This window comes from Acartia tonsa, chromosome 2, assembly GCF_053477335.1.
Source record: "Acartia tonsa isolate MP-2025a chromosome 2, ASM5347733v1, whole genome shotgun sequence".
Taxonomy (NCBI): domain Eukaryota; kingdom Metazoa; phylum Arthropoda; class Copepoda; order Calanoida; family Acartiidae; genus Acartia; species Acartia tonsa.
In genome coordinates, this window is record NC_137261.1 from 50817147 (window position 1) to 50835707 (window position 18561).

The following is an 18561-nucleotide window of genomic DNA, read 5'->3' on the forward strand; positions in this document are numbered from 1 at the left end:
CTAGTCTGCCCTATCAGCTGCACCCCCCCCCCCCCTCCTATCTCTCTTTCTATTAAGTGAAGGGACTAGGACACCTTGACGTTGAGAATAGCTGCCGCGCGCGAGATAAACCACCACAATCATATAAGTCATGATCACTGCTGCACACCCCTTTCACCTCCCAACAGCCCCATGGTCCAACAGCAGTTGTTCCTGCCCCCACTCCCTTTCCCCCAACAGCAGTTGTGATGTGCACACCACAGCTTCCCTTCACCGCATATAACATGTAGAAAGATACGACGGACGAATCATTACAGCGATGAAGTGTCCGTAAAAAGTTGCAAATCTTTATTCTTTTCCAATTAGTACATGTTTAACATTAAAAAAGTTCTGAAAAATATACATAAAGATGTTATCACACAAAATTAAAACTAGATATTTTGTTTAATAAAACATTGCAAAAGGAACATATTTCTTGTGCTGTATATAAAAATAACCAAGTGAAGGGAGAATGTATGTTTATACATTGTAGCATTCTAATATTCTACATATACAGTTGACCTTTAAAAGTGCATTTTTAAATCTGGAATAACAAACGAACATTGAAATGAAACTTCTATTTGTGACATTTTTCTTCAAAATATGTTTTTTTTTATGCGTTAAAGTAACATGTTGTAAGTAAGTATGTGTGTTTATCACGACCAATTATAAGTGAAGTTTAGTAATGGTACAAATACAAAAGGAATATAAGCAATCATATAGTTCATAATTATTCTATATTTTTTCAAAATAACTTTTTTTTAAAATTGAACAAAATGCAGAGACGTCAATTTTATGTGTTTACCCTTTCCCTTCCCATTTTCTTTGTACCCTCTACACACACACACACACACACACACATAAATACACACATACACACACACACACACACACACACACACACACACACTAACCCACATTCACTGTTTACCCCTGCCGGGCCTTTATCAGCTTTATTTCCCCTCACCCTTGAAAAATAACCTGTATATGCAAGTTCTTCTACATTCCAACAACAACAAAAATTATTGTATAGCAAAGTTTAATTTCCACTTAGTTAATTTCATTTTTGCGAATATTTCAATTTTGCAATTTTGTCCATAAACAACGTAAATAAACGAACTGAAAGTATATAAGAATAAAAAAGTCGACTGCAGTACTTTTATAGAAATTACTAGAGACCGACGTTCTGATTTCAAGAAAATTAAATGTTACTAAAAAGAAGTGTTATTTTTTTAAATTGAAGCTATTAAACATTTTCTGTTTTTAAAAACATAAACATTAGAGATAAATAGACCTAAGTTAATCCCCTTCTCTTCTCTATTCAATCTCTATATAATTCTATCAATCTATTTCCTAACTATCTATCTATGCACGTAACTATCTCATTCTGTGCGCGTATGTGGTATATATGGCAAGCAACAGTGACCTTGTGCACGCTAGGGATTCAGCTGCGCTCTCTCTGCCGTGCTCGCGAGCACACCGAGACAACACCTAAGTGTTGTGTGCACATACACTTAAATGTGCATGTGTGTGTGTTCGTGTGTGTATGTTTTTGATTTGAAAGTATTAAAATACTTTATCTTTTAATAAGTTTAGAATTATAATGTAAACAAGCATTTTATGTGGCTTAATTTTATTCCATAATAAATTCTCTTTGATTTTGGTACACTAAATTATTTAGTGTTTGTATGACATGTGTGTGTGTGTGTTGAAAAGTGAGAGCGCTTTCATGGTATGACATTGAAAAAAAGGTAAATTTAGTTTCAGGGAGTTAGGAACCAAAGGATGAAGGAATTTGAAATCAAATCATAAGGAAAAAGGATTTTTTTCTCTATGAATCAAATAAACATTTAAAAATAATAAACCACTGATCACTGTCCCCTCCCCCCTTATTTTGAAATATATAAGTATGCCCCCTCCCCCTGCAGGCATAGAAAACAAAGTAACTAACCTCTCATATATAAAAAAAATTATGGGGGGATCAGTGCTTAAACAGCACTTTAATTGTGTGAAAGCACTCATTTTTAAACAAATACCATTCTAGACTATTTTCAATAAAAGAAATATTTTGTTTAGGTTCTGGCTAAGTAAGGTTCATTATGATACCCCCACTGGTTTAACTCGTAGGGGCTTAAAAGTAGTTTTTGATAATATTAATGTAATAGGAGTGTTGGGGCATAAATTGATTTTAGGTTTAATGATTGATTTTACAAAAAAATGCCATTTAAAAAAGATATTTTTTGGAGGCTTCTTTTTTATCCTGATTATGCATCTCTTAATTCTGTGATAGGACCATGTATATATGAACCAACCATGTACACATACAAAAACACATCAACCCAACAGACAATATATATTTCAAGCACAGAAAATACTCACCCCCCTCCCCCCCTTTAAACCACCAAGTAAAACTGGCAATGAAAACTAGTTTACATTTAATTACTCTTTGAAATTCTAAATGAAGATATACAAAATCAACTTCCTGATTATTACTATTTACTTTAACAATTAATCTAAGATTAAAATTGAAAGATTTAAGGGATATTAAAGCACATAAATATATTATTTATCATCATATATAAATGAAACAATCTAAAATCCCTAAACAATCAACTTTAGTTTCCGGGTTCAATTCAGGGAGAGGGATAACTGTTAAAAAGATTGAAGAATAAATAAACTTAAGTAAGCTAAATTTAATTAAACGCCCGACAGACAACTAACCATTTGCATGCAATTATTGTTTGGAAGCAATAAGTTTTGCCTATTATTAATGTGATGCCATTAGCATGGCAGAAAAAGAAATCTAGATTTTAAAGTATGGTTTAATATCCTAAATTAGAACCAGTTCTCAGTCATACATAAAATCATGTATAGCATCGTATTTCCGACAATTTTACACGAATTTTGAAATAAAAAACCACAAAATTATTAAATGATTTTAATCTTATTTTTTTTCATTTTAATATCCGCGGAAATCTGTCTATAATACGATGGGATAAATAACTATTAATTCTGGAATTCATCACCTTCGCAACACTTTGTAAAAGATGAAAAGTTTACAAAAACAAGGGTGACAGCATCCTTAAGTAACAAAGCTCATCTATGTATACAAGACAATTTACTAAATTAAACTGTATTGACAGAAATAACAGTCATACTACAAATTTGATTGGTTTAGAAATGTTCTTTTGTCAGATAAGACAATGGCCAATAAATTGATGTACATTTCCTTTAATGATTCACCAAATTATCCCTTGTGTAGATTAAACCTAGAGGTTGATACGTTTGAACACTCAACTAAATTAACCAACCAATCCTTTTTACTTTCATTAATCTGCATTTACAGTGTATCATGATGTTATGACAATTATTTTCAGAATACCTTACCCTCTTCATTTGAAAGGGCAGGAAGAAATGTCTTTGTTCACGTAAATAATACATGATAGCAAATAAGACGTAGTTTAAAGTCAGAAGAAACGTTTAATAGCAATCGATATATTATTATTTGGATGTTGCACTAGATTTTCATGCACTCTGATAAATTGATGCTAAAATAACGTTACCTTCAATCCTCCTCCCTTCCCCATCCCCCCATTGATGAACGAACTGATCCATAAATTAGGTCCAAATTAGCAAGCTAAATTGACGAAAAATTTTCCCCTGTCAAATGTCAATTTATTTATAACTATTGGGTGCATACGATATTTGAATTAGTTGCGCTACTAGATTTGGCCCATTTTTTGTCATATAAAATCCAGCAAAAAATGGTTTATTATTTTATTGTTAAAATCCGTATGTTTCTAAAAAAAACAATGGTTATCATATAATTATTCCAAAAAATTGAGTTTTAAATATAATATTTTAGTACATTGAAATGAGATGGTATTTTGATGTTATTCTTATTGCGACTGTGTCAAGCAAATGACATAAATACTATAGGCAGTGGATATTCCATGGCGCATTAACAGGTGCAACTAATGTTAACTTTTGCTGTACTGGTTCATGTAGGATCAACATAACAACTTCATTTGTGCCAGTCCTTTGAAGGTTATCCAGGTTCGATAAAATAAGCAGGGATATAAAGGGATAAGACAATGGCCGATAAATTAGTGTACATCCCTAATGATGATACACTGGTTGGTGGTTGAAACGTTTGGACAATCTACCAATAAAAATTTAATAAAAGTCTCCAAAGTTGTTAAGCCAATGATTAAGAAAGCATAAATTTTACCATTGGTCAATTACAATGTATACGGCCTCTCATTGGCTATTCTATCGTATGACGTCATAATCTGTGGAGGGACTTTAATCATCTTCCTTAAACAACCTAATGTCCTCTTCCTTCCAACAAAATAAGACCTTTTCGTGTGCCCTAACATCAATAGGTTTTGTGAAATTTTAAAAAAGAATATTCTTTTTCTATAATTATTATCATAATATTTCAAGTGCGAATTAATGTATTACATAAAACATTTGTTGAGTAAAACATTTTCAAACTTAATTTTGAGGTTGTTCATTTTTGATGTGAGAAAATAAAATTAAAACAGTTAAGTATAATCAAAATTTTGTCGTCAACTATGATTGCTTTAATTATGATTTTTTTTTATATTTTACAAAAGAACCAGGTAGGGAGGGGACATTGGGCTGTTTATTACACTGGTCCCCAAAGTTTTATAATAACGATTTTTTTATTGTTTGACCCAACAACTTTGGGGACTTAAATAATTTTTGGCTGATTGGTTCATTGAGTTGGGTGTCCAAAAGTGTCAACTACTTATTGTAATTTATTGAAGGGAATGCAAATCAATTAATCGATCATTGTCTTATCACTTTAGATCCCTGTAAAAGAACAATAATTTATTGTTTACCCGTAGAGAATGTAAAAATTATACGTTAACCGTGTTTAGCCATGGTATGACAGCCGCGACTATTGCAAATCTTTTGCTGAAATGTTGCGGATTTTTTCTTCTGAAAAATTTGCAGTTTTTATTGCCAGCTTAAGTGTATAACATGGTTTGCGGCTAATATTTTTTATCGGCTGTGGTACCATGACGATCTAAATGACTGTTAATTGTTATAATTGTTCTATACGCATTATATTAAGCTTTTATTACAAGGTTTTACATGAGGGTTGATCAAAAATATTTTTAAATAAATATTAAATACACACTCATTTCCTACTGCTGCTATGTCAGCATACTATTTGCACATTATTTCAGGGATCTAAAGGGATAAGACATTGGCAGAAAAATTGATGTACATCCCCAATGATGATAACCAATATTACCACTTCTGTAAATTACAATTAGTCGTTGAAACGTCTGGACTTAATGAACCAACCAATCAAAATTCAATAAAAAAAAACAAAGTTGTTAAGTTAACGAATAAGGAAACTTAAGATTTTGGAGACAAGTGTAATAAACAGCCCAATATCCCCTCCCTCCCTGGTTCTTTTGTAAAGTATAAAAAAAAACAGAATAAAAGCAATCATAGGTGACGACAAAGTTTTTTAGTCTGTTGTTGACAATAGAATGTGCCTACTTGATGACCAATGCATTCCAACATTGTAGCCAACCTTAATTATTATCCTTGTATGTTTGTATTGAACCCATTCAATTTGAATTCTATTGATTCTTAACCTCAGAAACACAAATCATTTGTTCAATTCAACATACAACATGGTCAGTGGCGTGCACAGGATTTTACCAAGGGGGAGCGCAAAGTGTTCGTCACCCCCCTTCAACCCAAAACGATGGGGGTCTAATTGTGTAATTCAGACAACTAGTGGGGTGTAATTTTATTGTCAGGGCGTTTATAGTTATACACCCCCCTAGATGTCCACTCAATATATATTATCAACTTTCTCAAAAGTCAGGGAGGGTGCGGATATTGGGCTGTTTAATACACGTTCCCCAAAGTTTTATAATAACGTTTTTCTTTTTCGTTGGCCTACAACATTGTGGACTTATATTGAATCTTGATTAGTTGGTTCATGAAGTTGGGTGTCGTTTCAACCACTAATTGTAATCACAATTGGAGTACTTTTGTGTATCATCATTGGGGATGGAAATCAATTTATCATGTGGTATGAACAGGGATGTAGGGATAGGCATTTCTGATATGTACACTAAGATTTGACCAGTCTGTTCGGCTTGCAACGTGATCTAACTGGTCTGTATTAGTTATTTATTGCATCGTATTACAGACAGCTTTCCGGGAATATTAAAATGAAAAAGTAAAAGATTAAAACCAGTTATGTTAGACTCTAGGGGCCGAAGTCCTGGACTAACAAACTGGTATTAATTTTATGATTTTTGTTTTAATATTTGTGAAAAATTGTCTGTAATTTGATGCTAAACATGATTTTTCCGTATGGGTGAGGACTGGTTCTAATCCAGCGGATATTAATCGGTTTCGAAGCCATACTAGAAAATAGTTTTTTTGTCCCTGATAGACAATACATATCAGGAATAAATACATGTACTTTCTGGGTTATCAGGAATAAAGGTATAGATAAACGTCAGATTGTATACTGCTGCTGTGATAGACGCATGACATAAATAGGAATAGTGGGGGGAGATGCTGTGAGTATTGGTGCAAAAAATATGACGTAACAAAAAAATTAGCTAATGAGAGTCCACTATAAATTTTACCATTGGTCAATGACGGTCTCTCATTGGCTAATTTTTTTTGTTACGTCATTTTTTTGCACCAATACTCACAGCATCGTGGGGGGAATGCCTTTGCCTATAAGTACGCGCAACACATTACCATGCACAGTTAGAATTTCGTAGACAATGGTCGTGCAATCAAAGGGTTGGTTTTCTGTTGACAAAATGACGCTTTACACCGTGGAGTATGTTCAAAAGTGCGTTGAGAGGTCTAGAACCAGAAGCGCCACCAAGCCAATTAGATGTCGTCATCATACAGTTTCTAGTTAGTATGACAGTTATCAGACACGTTCAATCAGTTGGCGTTCAGGTAATTATACTGTTATTTCTGAGATCTTTAGCTTCAGACAAAAAAAAACCTTACTAAATAGCTGCTAGTATCCATTGTTAGTATGTTAAAAATCAGAATTAATATTTCTGATTAGTAAAATATCATTTAAATTTATAAAATAAAAATAAGAAATGTTTTATGACAGCAAAACATCTGGAAAATTACTGAACCGTATAGGTTTTCCATTTTAATGAAGCATCATATAGATCTTAGGAAGGTTTAAGTTTTCTGTCTTTTTCACTTCCATAAACAAACATGGTTTCCTATATATGGTACGAGCACACATCCCATAGTTTAACACACAAAGTTATACGAATGGGCTGTGCTTTTCAGAGAACTTATATATTGGTTCCAAAGGAAAACAGACAGATACCTTTCTTTTTTTTGGAGGCCTCTTGTGGCACTTAAAATAATGGGTGATTTGACCATTCACTTAAATTTCAGTTGGAAAAGGGTCAAAGAAAAATAGCTTAAAACCATTCCATAAATTTCTTTTTCTCCTGTAAAGTACAGCCCATTATGACTAGAAAACTTCCAAAACCTTAAGCTTCAAACAAAGTAACTCTTACTACTTTGTGTTATGTAAAATGAATGATTAGTCGCCTACACGATTTTTTTACCAAGTATTATTTAACAAGGATGACAACATCCATAAAAGCGAAGCACTGAAACGGTAGGACAAATGGACATTACCACTTGTATTTTGTCAGAACTGAATAATCAGAACATAAATGTATAAGAGTCAAAGCAAAATTGTAAGTACATTTGTTGAAAAACTGCTTGATACAGGATAATGTTTATGGACATACTTACAATATCAGGACTTGATTATAGAGTTGCTTCGCTTATAACATTATACTTTGTTGTCCTTAGAATCAATATACCAAAATTCAGATAAATCGGATGATTAGATCACATAAAAATTTGTTATTAAAAAAAGTAAAAAAAATCAACATGTTTAAAATGAACGTACGGACATTTTGGTACGGCTTCTAAATCGTACCTAACTACTAAAGGAAAGGAATCACCATGCAAAGTTTGAAATCGTTAGAACAATTCTAAGATTCCTAAATTAACGAAAAAAGCTATCCGTTATGGACGTACGGTCGGACAAACGGACCGACCCTAATTATAGAGAAGCTTCGCTTTTAAAAACATTTATATAACACTCAATAAACCCAGACATCCAAGTAGGTAAACAAGGATGACTTCTTACATAAACAACAGACATATTTACAAACGAACATAGAGCAGTATGTTTTTAATTCATGGATTTTAAACAAAATTTTAGCAGTCTATATTTAAAAATAGCTTGGAAAATGATATTCTATATGCTTCAGAGCAGTAGCAATAGATAGACGAGTATTTTAGTATATTTATTGACAGTAAATTTTCATAATTCCTGTTTTTTAAGCAGGTTATTTCCTTCCTCTTTCTCACTAATGTCAACTAATTCACAATTTGTTTCAGACGGACATTTGGAATCATAGAGTAGCTTCGCTACTATAAACCTAATTAAAAGAACTGGAAAACGACCAGTTTTTTCCATTGTAATTTTCATCGCCTCAACAAAATTGAAAACAGTCGATGATTGTATTTTAATCAGTTAACACCTGTTTGTTTTTAGTAGAGATGCTACTCTATAATTCAAATGTCTGCCTGAAACAGGATTTTCGCGGCTCCTATTCAAGATAGACGGCTGAAATTTCATGTCGCTATTCCCTTAAATAAAGAGCTTATTTAAGTATAAAACATCTATGGTGGTTTAGTTGCTTTTGTCTTAACAACTGGTTTATACATATTTTTGATGTATGTGGTCTGATTTTCAAAATTTTGACCAATAGGGTAGGTGGATTGGAAACTACCTGCGCTCTAATTGGTTGAATGATGTACGTCACTTAAGCTTCTCCAATCAGGGCGCAGATAGTTTTCAATCCACCAATCACAGATGTCAAAGTTATTTAACTTAATTTGTATTTGCGCTTATAGATAAAGAATTACACAAAAAACGAATTTTATAAAAATTCCTTAAAATCTTATGCAGATTTCAAATCTATTATATTCATTAAAATTCTTTCCAATTTTTATAGCTTAATATTTATGAACAAGTATTACTTTACTGAAAAGAAGCAAAATTGATGGCAGGATCTTTGTTTTGAAGTCTGGTTATGATAAAAAGGCAAGTTAGCATCCAATGTCATGCATCTGACCAAGCCTTTGGTTGCAAGGGATAAGATAAATTGATATATATCCCGAATGATAATACCAAAAATACTCCTTCTGTATATTGTAATTATGGGTTAAAATGTTTGGAAACTCAACTTAATGATCCAACCAATTAAAATTCAATTAAAGTTCCCAAAGATGTTAGACCAACCAATTAGAAAAAGTCATAAAACTTTGGGGACTAATGTAATAAACAACCCATTGTCACCTTCCTTCCTTCTTTGGTTGGCATGGGTTAGGTAAAACTTAACATAAATTTAATTAAAACTTCAAATCTTTTTTAGTAGACGGTTAGGCACACTATTGCACAATATGAAGAAGGTTGCTCAATTCTGGAGGAGCATTGTGGTGCTGCTTACTCCAATTGTCCTATCTCCATTGTTAACTATTGGTACATCTGAGGCAAGGTAAATATGGAATTTAAATTAATACTCTATAGTCTTATATCTATTGTGGTGCTGCTTACTCCAATTGTGCTAGCACTATTGTTACCTATTGGTACATCTGAGGCAAGGTAAATGTGTTATTTAAATTAATACTCTATAGTCTTATATCTATTGTGTTGCTGCTTACTCCAATTGTCCTATCTCCATTGTTAACTATTGGTACATCTGAGGCAAGGTAAATCTGGAATTTAAATTAATACTCTATAGCTTTATATCTATTATCAACTTAGAAAAATAGGCAGCCACAATACTTCCTTCAACTTCTGCTTAAGTTTGAACACTCTACAAGTGTTCATGTTAGTTTGCGATACCGTTGATTTTTGATCTTCTCTTTTATGAATATTTTATATCATACTTTGAATATTTTTAAGATGTGGGTATGTAATCCTGTTGATGGCAACATACTGGGTGACAGAGGCTATAGCTTTACCCATCACAGCGCTTATTCCAATCATTCTATTCCCAGTTTTAGGTAATTATAATTTTTTGTAACTTAAAATCTTTTTAATATGAATTTAAAAAAAGAAGGCTGAGGTTAGTTTTTAGTTTAATTGTTTATTTCTTAAGGTCTGGTTAGGTTAGGCATAGGTAACCCCTTCCCCCTTATTTTTTTCTGTTTAAAAAACAAAAGGGGGAGGACTTTCAGTGATAATTGTTGTATAATTGCTTAGGTATTATGAGTACGCGTGACGTATGTGTAAAGTATATGAAGGTAAATCTGCTTTTATTTATACTAGCGGCTACGCCCCTAGAGACCTATAGTGGCACTTTAAATGCTTTTTTTATTTGATTTGTATGTGTCTACGTAAAAACAAAAATATTTTTAAAAGTTTAGATTTTTTTGTGATTTATCTTGGGAGGGTGGTGGTACCATCCCCCAAAATAGTAATAAAGTTTACCGGGACCTATGAGAAGCTACCCTGTTAATCGCTTCAGCGATAAGATCCTTCGGTACAGAAAAACAGACAGACAAACAAACAAACATCCTGTTACTTTCTTATAAGGATAATGTATTTAATACTATAGGTTGGCTGATAGTTGCCATAGCTGTGTAACATTGCAGACTCCGTCAGAGGATTATATAAAGTATAATATGTTTACTACTAGGAATCTAACATGATGTTTATTGGTGGGCTGATAGTTGCCATAGCTGTGGAACATTGCAGACTTCATCAGAGGATTATATAAAGTATAATATATTTACTACTAGGAATCTAATATGATGTTTATTGGTGGACTGATAGTTGCCATAGCTGTGGAACATTGCAGACTTCATCAGAGGATTATATAAAGTATAATATATTTACTTCTAGGAATCTAACATGATGTTTATCGGTGGACTGATAGTTGCCATAGCTGTGGAACATTGCAGACTTCATCAGAGGATTGCTCTCAGAGTTCTCCTCTTGATAGGTAAAACTTTTCCTTGGCAATCGATCTATTATCATATGGATGTTACATTAGATTTTCATGCACTCTGCCAAAGTAATACTCGGAGCTGGATAAAATATAACTTATCCACCCCCTCTAACTCATCCCCTTACCTCCTTACCTCCTAAATACAAATAAATGAGGTCCATATTAGCAAGCAAAATTGAGGACAAATTTTCCACTGTCAATCCCAAACCCATTGCCTTGGCTTATTGTAATATATCTACTACCCTTAAAAAAAATAAAATAAAATCAATTTATAAGATAGAATTAAAAATATCAAAACTAAATCATCTAGGTACAAGTCCAAGATTGTTGATGATGGGGTTCATGTTGCCAACCATGTTCTTGTCTATGTGGATCTCTAACACGGCAACCACGGCCATGATGATCCCCATTGTAGAGGCTGTACTAACAGGTAATTAAATTGTGGGTATATTATTACTTGCAACAGATTTTCTTGTACTCTGATAAAGTGATGCTCGCAGCTGGCTTAAATAACCTTAAGATATAGTGGAGAACGAATGAGCGTAGTTTTAATTGTTGGTATATTATTACCTGCAACAGATTTTCTTGTACTCTTGTGATAAAGTGATGCTCGCAGCTGGCTTAAATAACCTTAACTCCATCCAACAACTCCTCTCCTACTGGATGAACAAACAGACAAAAAATGGATCTATATTAAAAAGCTTAATTGGCGACATATTTTTTCCTGTCTTATATATTATGTATATCCTATTTTTATTGTTTTCATAGTACAATGTGAAATATCCAAACTACAATGTTTCTTCTGAAAGTTGTTTAATATTCAGTTCTATGATAGTCTTTGTTTTTTACATTAAATAAAACATTGTTCAAAACATTTGTAAAACTCAAGGAAAGCATGAGGAGTTTAAAAACCATTTGAACTATGTATTTATTACTATCTATAATACTTTTTTATAACCATGTCAATGAAGCTAAATATGTTTTTAACTATATAGAAATCAATGCAGAAACTGGGCTTGATGCTGTACTTGAAGAAGCTAATGATGATCATAAGAGATCTGAGGTAAAATCACTTATTTGTAAAAGACTTCCTTCCTTCTTAGTTTGCCTTTTTAATTCTGACAATTAATTAAGAAATCCAAATGGATAAGATAATGAAGGATAAATTGATGTCCATCCCAAAGAATGAATAAAGTGGTTTTAAATTATTGGATACTGTTACTTTGAACCAACCAATAAAGATTTAATAAATGTGCCAAAAGCTTTTAAGCCAACGAATGAGAAACTTTGGGGTACTTCAGGTGCCAGGTATACCTGTCAACAGCCTTTCTGAGGTCTAAAATCTTTAGTAGATATATTATCAATGTTACTTTGTGTTTGCAACCAAAAAGGCAAAAAGAATGTGATCTGGTTGGTAAAACTATTGTTGGCTTTACCTGGATTTTGGATGGCTCCTATGGTCCTTTATTTAGGTTAAGTAAGGTTAGGTAATGTTATTTTGGGCACTTGGTACTTGAGGGGAGGGGGGGGGAGGGAATCAGTGTTTAACATGCACTTTGATGAAAAAACCGTAAATATTCTTTTATATTGTTTCAATTAGTGTGTAGACTTATTATATGTAAATGTGAATTTGCTTTGATTTATAAGCTTTAATATTGTTTTCAATGATTCTTTAGGCTCTAAACATAATTATGTAATGTAAAATTTGAATGAAATATACGTTCATACTTTTTGATAATGATTTTACAGTTATTAAGCTTTCTACACCCTTACTGAAATCATCATGCTAAGCTTTAAATCGATAGGACAATTCTAATTTGCTTAAATTTAATTTATATATTTGGCTGATTCAATTACAAAATACTTCAAGTTCTTTTTTACTTAAAGGGCCGGGGGTGAGCAAAAAAAATGCGTACCTTTTTAAAATTGAAATTGCGCGACTTGTGTTAATAGTAGAAAAATGTTATGCATATCGTTAGAACCGCTATGAAGTCTATTTTTAGGAAATATAAAAACTGACTTAAAACTTGACTTGCGAGTAAATTTTAGGACATTTTACCATCTGGCTCCTAAACTATGCGTAGCACAGGAACCGTTCTTATAATTCCAAAAAATACAATTCATAACGGTTCTAACGGTATGCGTAACATTTTTCTACTATTAACACAAGCTGCGCAATTTGAAATTTAAAAATGTAGGCATCTCTTTTTGCAAAATATCTTCTCTAATTTTTAGTTATATTTTAAAATTTACTCGCAAGTCAAGTTTTACATCAGTTGGGACATTTTAACACGTAGCTCCCTAACTATACATAGCATAGGAATCGTTCTTATATTTCCAAAAAATAGAGTTCATAGCGGTTCTAACGATATGCATAACATTTTTCTACTATTAACACAAGCCGCGCAATTTCAATTTTAAAAAGGTACGCATTTTTTTTGCTCACCCTTTATTTAGTACATAATATTATCCTCTTATATAATTAATTATTTTTAAGTAATGTGTAGACTTATTGTATGTAAATGTGACAATTGTTTTGATTTATACACTTTAATTCGATTTTATAATAATTTTGACGTAGTATAAAGTATGTAATTATCATTATATACAATATTGTTACTCTTATTGTTAACTTTGACACGTTTAAAATGTACTATCAATGTAAAACTCATAGACGTCCAAGGGGGGGGGGGGGGGGGGTAATGGGGCCGTAGGCACCCCCAAAATTTTTTTCATTTTACCCCCCCCCCCCCCCCATTTAAAATTTACCCCTACCCTGAGGGTGCCGTAGGCACCCCCAACCATTTAGGAGGGGGTATTTACCCCCCCAAACAATTTGGGGGGGTAAATACCCCCCCCAAAATAAAAAATCTCTTGGAAAAATAATTTTTTCGCGCTTCGCGCGCATTTTTAATACTAATTTTTAACCCTTACAGATCGGGGGGGGGGGGGGGGGGGCTCAAAGAGCCCCCCCCTCTAGTTTTTTCAATCTCATTTTTTTTGTAGGTAAGATGGAGAGCTGTAACTTCATGACTTTTTAAGTTTAGTAATTATACGTCGGCAAGAGTTGATTTTATTTGGATATCTGCTCTGTGTCGGTCGTGGTGTCCGGTCACAGTCGGTTGGGTAGCAAAAAAAATTAGAAAAAATTCTAAATAAATCTTAATTTCTGCCTTATGACTTTTGTGTATAAGGTAGAAACCTAAAATTTTTTTGGTGAATACTTAGATATCAATGACCATCTGAGAAAAGTGGTGTTATGACCGTTTGACCGCTCCCTGACCGACTTTATGACCGATTTTTGTCCGGCTTTTACTACAGACATATATCATGAATATCGTGGCTTCTATTACAGCTAGAGGCCTATAATTTTTTTGGTAAATCCTTGAGCAATAATAAACAGATAAATATAATAATTTGCGCCGCCAACCGCCGTTTTACCGCCGTAACCGCCGAAAATGGCGGTTTCCGTTATTTGCCGTTTTTCGGCGATGATCAGAAAAAGTAATTTTTTTGTTATGAAAAATAAAAGTTCGTCCTAAAATTTGGTCATCCTAGCTGCAAAGTTGGCCGCTCTACAGCTGTTTTAAAATTTAGCGGCTGGCCGCTAAAAAGCGGCTAAGGAGCGGTCTGACTGCTATGACTATAAAAAGTAATTTTCTCTAAAAATACACATGAACCACCAGAAAAAAATTTTACGTCTTTATCTGTACCAGGAGCCGAGATAGAGGGGGGGGGGGCTCTTTGAGTAAGTAAATCTAAAAACACCCTTTGCTAATTTTAAAATCCAACTAAATCTAATTTTAGAGAATAATAGATTTGAAAATTTTAAGTTCAATTATCATCCCCTAGGAGTTACCGAACAATCATGACAAGAAAAGCAAAGATTAATAAATTAAAAATTTGAACAAGTTTGCTTTTATAAAGTTCTTCATAAAACCACTCTTGAAGGGAGTTTATCAATAGCTATTTTTATCAGTTGCTTTGCCAAGGTCACGGAAATTCAGTCTCAAATAAATCATATATAGAGTGGTTTTATGAAAGACTTCATAAACGCAAAGCTGTAAAGAATTGAAAAGTATGAATATTTGTTTTCCTTATCATGGATGAGTGTAAGCTCTTAGGGGATGAAATTTTAACTTGAAATTTTTAAACTTAAATTTTTCAAAAATTAGATTTAGTTGGATTTTAAAAAGGTGTTATTGGACCTACTTACTGATACAATTGCAAAGCCATTTTTGCCTAACACAAAAATAAACTTTTTTCATCTGGCCTCCCAACAGTGTCTTATGTATCAATTATAGAGATAGCTTTTGGAACAGGCAGACTTACATCCTGTTGAGGAGCACAATCATACATCCTGTAGCTTCTATTTAAGGATACTATATTGAAAATAAAAAGATGATTTAATTGCAGGGTATGCTGGCCACACTGTTTGGAGGCGAGACACCGGTCAACTTTGCTACCTGGATGGGATTCGCGTGCCCCATCATGCTGGTCAACATGCTGCTAACCTGGATCTGGCTCCAGTACTACTTCATGGGAGCTCCCTGGGGAAAAAATAAGGTAAGCCTAATATTTTTTATGATTATTAATCTGACTGATTTTTCACTTTTGTTTAATTTTAAAAAAATGTTAATCTATTAGAAGAGGAACATTATTGGGTTGGCAAGCAATGGGGGCAAAGGATTTCCCTCATATTTTTGTATGTATGTATGTAATCTGAAAATTCTTTAGACCTTTATTAAACTTCCATAGAACAATTGGTTTAGTCATTTACAAAATCTCCAAGACACCCACACACCACTTACTACTTTATAGAATTAACTAATTTGTATTAGATGGACATTGGAAACAAGGAAACATTGAGAAGAGTTTTAAAAGAAAAGTACGAAGGACTTGGACCTATGACCTTTCACCAGGTATTAAATTAAAGAGAAATTTTGACAAACCCCAAACTGTCCCAGTTTTGAGCAAGACGATTCCTGTGACGTCATATAAAAAGGGAAGGGGGGATGAAAATCTCTTCCCTTTTCTCCCATCTCTTTTGAAGAGATTTTCTTTCCCCTTTCCCTTTTTCTTTCCCGAAACGTATATGACGTAACTGGAATCGTCTTGCTCAAAACAGTTTGGGTTTTGTCTAAATTTGCTTTGTAATATTAAAAAAAAACTTTTTTCTTAAAAATAATATCAAATTAAAACAAATAATCCAATAAAAATTTTAGTTGCCAAAAGTACAATCATGAGAATTTGGATTTTTACAAAATTAAACTTATTTAATTTATTTAATAAAGTAAAGGTGTATTTGATATTATGCGATATTTGCCTATATTTGGTTGTCAATCCAAGGCTGCTGTGTTGGTCAACTTTACTATCCTCGTCTTGCTTTGGTTCTTCAGAGATCCTCAATTTATTCCAGGTAAAATAGAAGGCACTGGATGCCAGCAAACCTGGCATGGTTATCCAGTTGAAAAGATCAAACAAAAAATTATTAAAAAACTAAACATCCTATAGTTTGTTACCTGTAATACTAAGTAAATATTTATGGCAAAGCATTTTTATTGACTTTAAAACTAAGTAAGATTGAAGAATGGTTTATCAACTTTCAGCAGGGCTCGGCAACCGCGCATAAGCCTTAACTTTAAACCGTCTGTGTGCAAAAAAAAAAAATATTCCATTATGATGGATTTTTTGTGTGGGAACCGATTTAGACAAATTTTAGCGTTATATTATGAAGATTTCGCCGAGGCTTACACACACCGGCTGACGCGCGGTTGCCGAGCCTTGACTTTTAGGATGGGGAGAATACTTCTTGGAGTCTGTTCTAGATGTGTGTGGACGCACAAAATATCATCAGGTATTTTAATATGACATTACAAACATTTTTTTAAATTGCAAAATATGAAGAAGACAGAAGGTAGAGTAGAAGAATAAAGGTTCTAAGAAAGAGAGGGAATGTCTGATTGAGCCAATAGGAGAATCGCATCGGTACATACATTTAATTTCATTGGTTGAAATTTTGTACACATCTTGTTACGAATGCATTTTTTTTTCATTTCATACATAGATAAAAGTCAGCTGTAAACAGTATATTTTCTTAGTAGAAAGCTTTGTGGAATCAGAATTAATTGCCAAAAAATTTCGTTTAAATTTGAAAGCTCCGAAACAAGGTGGATTCTTAAAAAAAAAGTTAGGCTGGCTACTCGCTGGTGAGGCAAAACTATTTTTGTGAAAAATCCTCCAAAATCGAATAAAAAATTTACAAAAATTAAAAAAAATCTTAAAAGGGTTATTAACATATGATTTTGTTTAATTTTTGTAGATTTTTAATGTGCTTTTGGATGATTTTTCACAAAAATAATTTTGCCTCACTAGAGTAGCGAGTCTATATTTTTTTAAGAATCCACATCAGCTTGAGTCGAAAGTAAACAATACTTTTGTCTGCTAGAAATGTTCCTTCTTAGATTTGACGAAAAAAGGGTTCAGAATATGCTTCTATTCTTCTATTTCTATTAGTAGAAGCTGTCTGAATGCCATTGTCAAAAATGACCCATCATTAAGGGAATCCATGCTAGAAAAATACCTGTATCCTACAAAACCTCTGAGAAAGTAAAACTTTTTTAACTTGCTTAGACAGATGTGTTTTGTTCATTTTTATAAGGACATACAGACATGAACACCTATTGAGTAGCTTCGGCACTTATATGAAAAATATTTAAAAACATTTTTAGTTGATTGACGATGCCTCAGCCTCTCTGTTGATTGTGTTCTTTCTATTCATCACCCCCAGCACGCTGACATTCTGGCCCTTTGTATCTGTGGCTCACTCCAAGCCAGCTCCAGCACTCATTGACTGGAGGATTATTCATAACAGGTAAATTGAAAGATGATAAACTACTCTATAACTCATTTTGTATGTCCATCCGTAATGCTATGGGCAAAATGTGATTTTTCGTGCTGCTATTTAAGAAAGAGAGTTGATTTTTGTGAATATTCCCTGTACCAATAAGCATCCAGATTATGTCTACTTTGTCCGTTGGCCTGTCGGTAATACTCAAGAATTATAAAAAGGTCATTTAAACATTTCTGTGAATTATTTCATATTTTCTCTCTTTAATTCTCTTTTTATTGCAACTGAATGTGAACATCGGCTCTATAGCTCACTTTGTCCTGTTTGTCCAAGCATGATTTTTTTGCTTCGCTGCTTATGGATGGTGTCATCCTTTCTTAAGTGTTTTAAAAATGAATATTTTTTCAGGTTCCCTTGGGATGTATTGATTTTGTTCGGAGGTGGATTTGCTTTAGCTGATGGTTCTAAGGTTTCATTTTTTAAAATCTTTATGATTATTATTTATTTTCCGTAGCTACTATATCTATAACTAGCGGCTACGACCCTAGAGGCCTCTAGTGGCACTTTAAATGTTTTTTTTTTATATTTAAAATATGTCTA

At 33.1% G+C, this 18561-nt stretch overlaps 1 protein-coding gene across 1 annotated transcript; it reads left to right on the forward strand.

Annotated features, from left to right (window-relative positions):
- Window positions 1–9534: 9534 nt before the first annotated feature.
- LOC145312851 (Na(+)/citrate cotransporter-like) lies at window positions 9535–18430 on the forward strand (the record flags this gene model as incomplete). The annotated part of the gene is given in 12 exon segments (XM_080152085.1): window positions 9535–9653; window positions 10064–10164; window positions 10364–10404; window positions 11006–11105; window positions 11422–11541; window positions 12107–12174; window positions 15528–15677; window positions 15953–16033; window positions 16461–16530; window positions 16907–16968; window positions 17843–17985; window positions 18370–18430. Coding segments are annotated over 12 exon segments (1092 nt in total), but the record flags the coding sequence as incomplete, so codon positions are not given.
- Window positions 18431–18561: the final 131 nt, after the last annotated feature.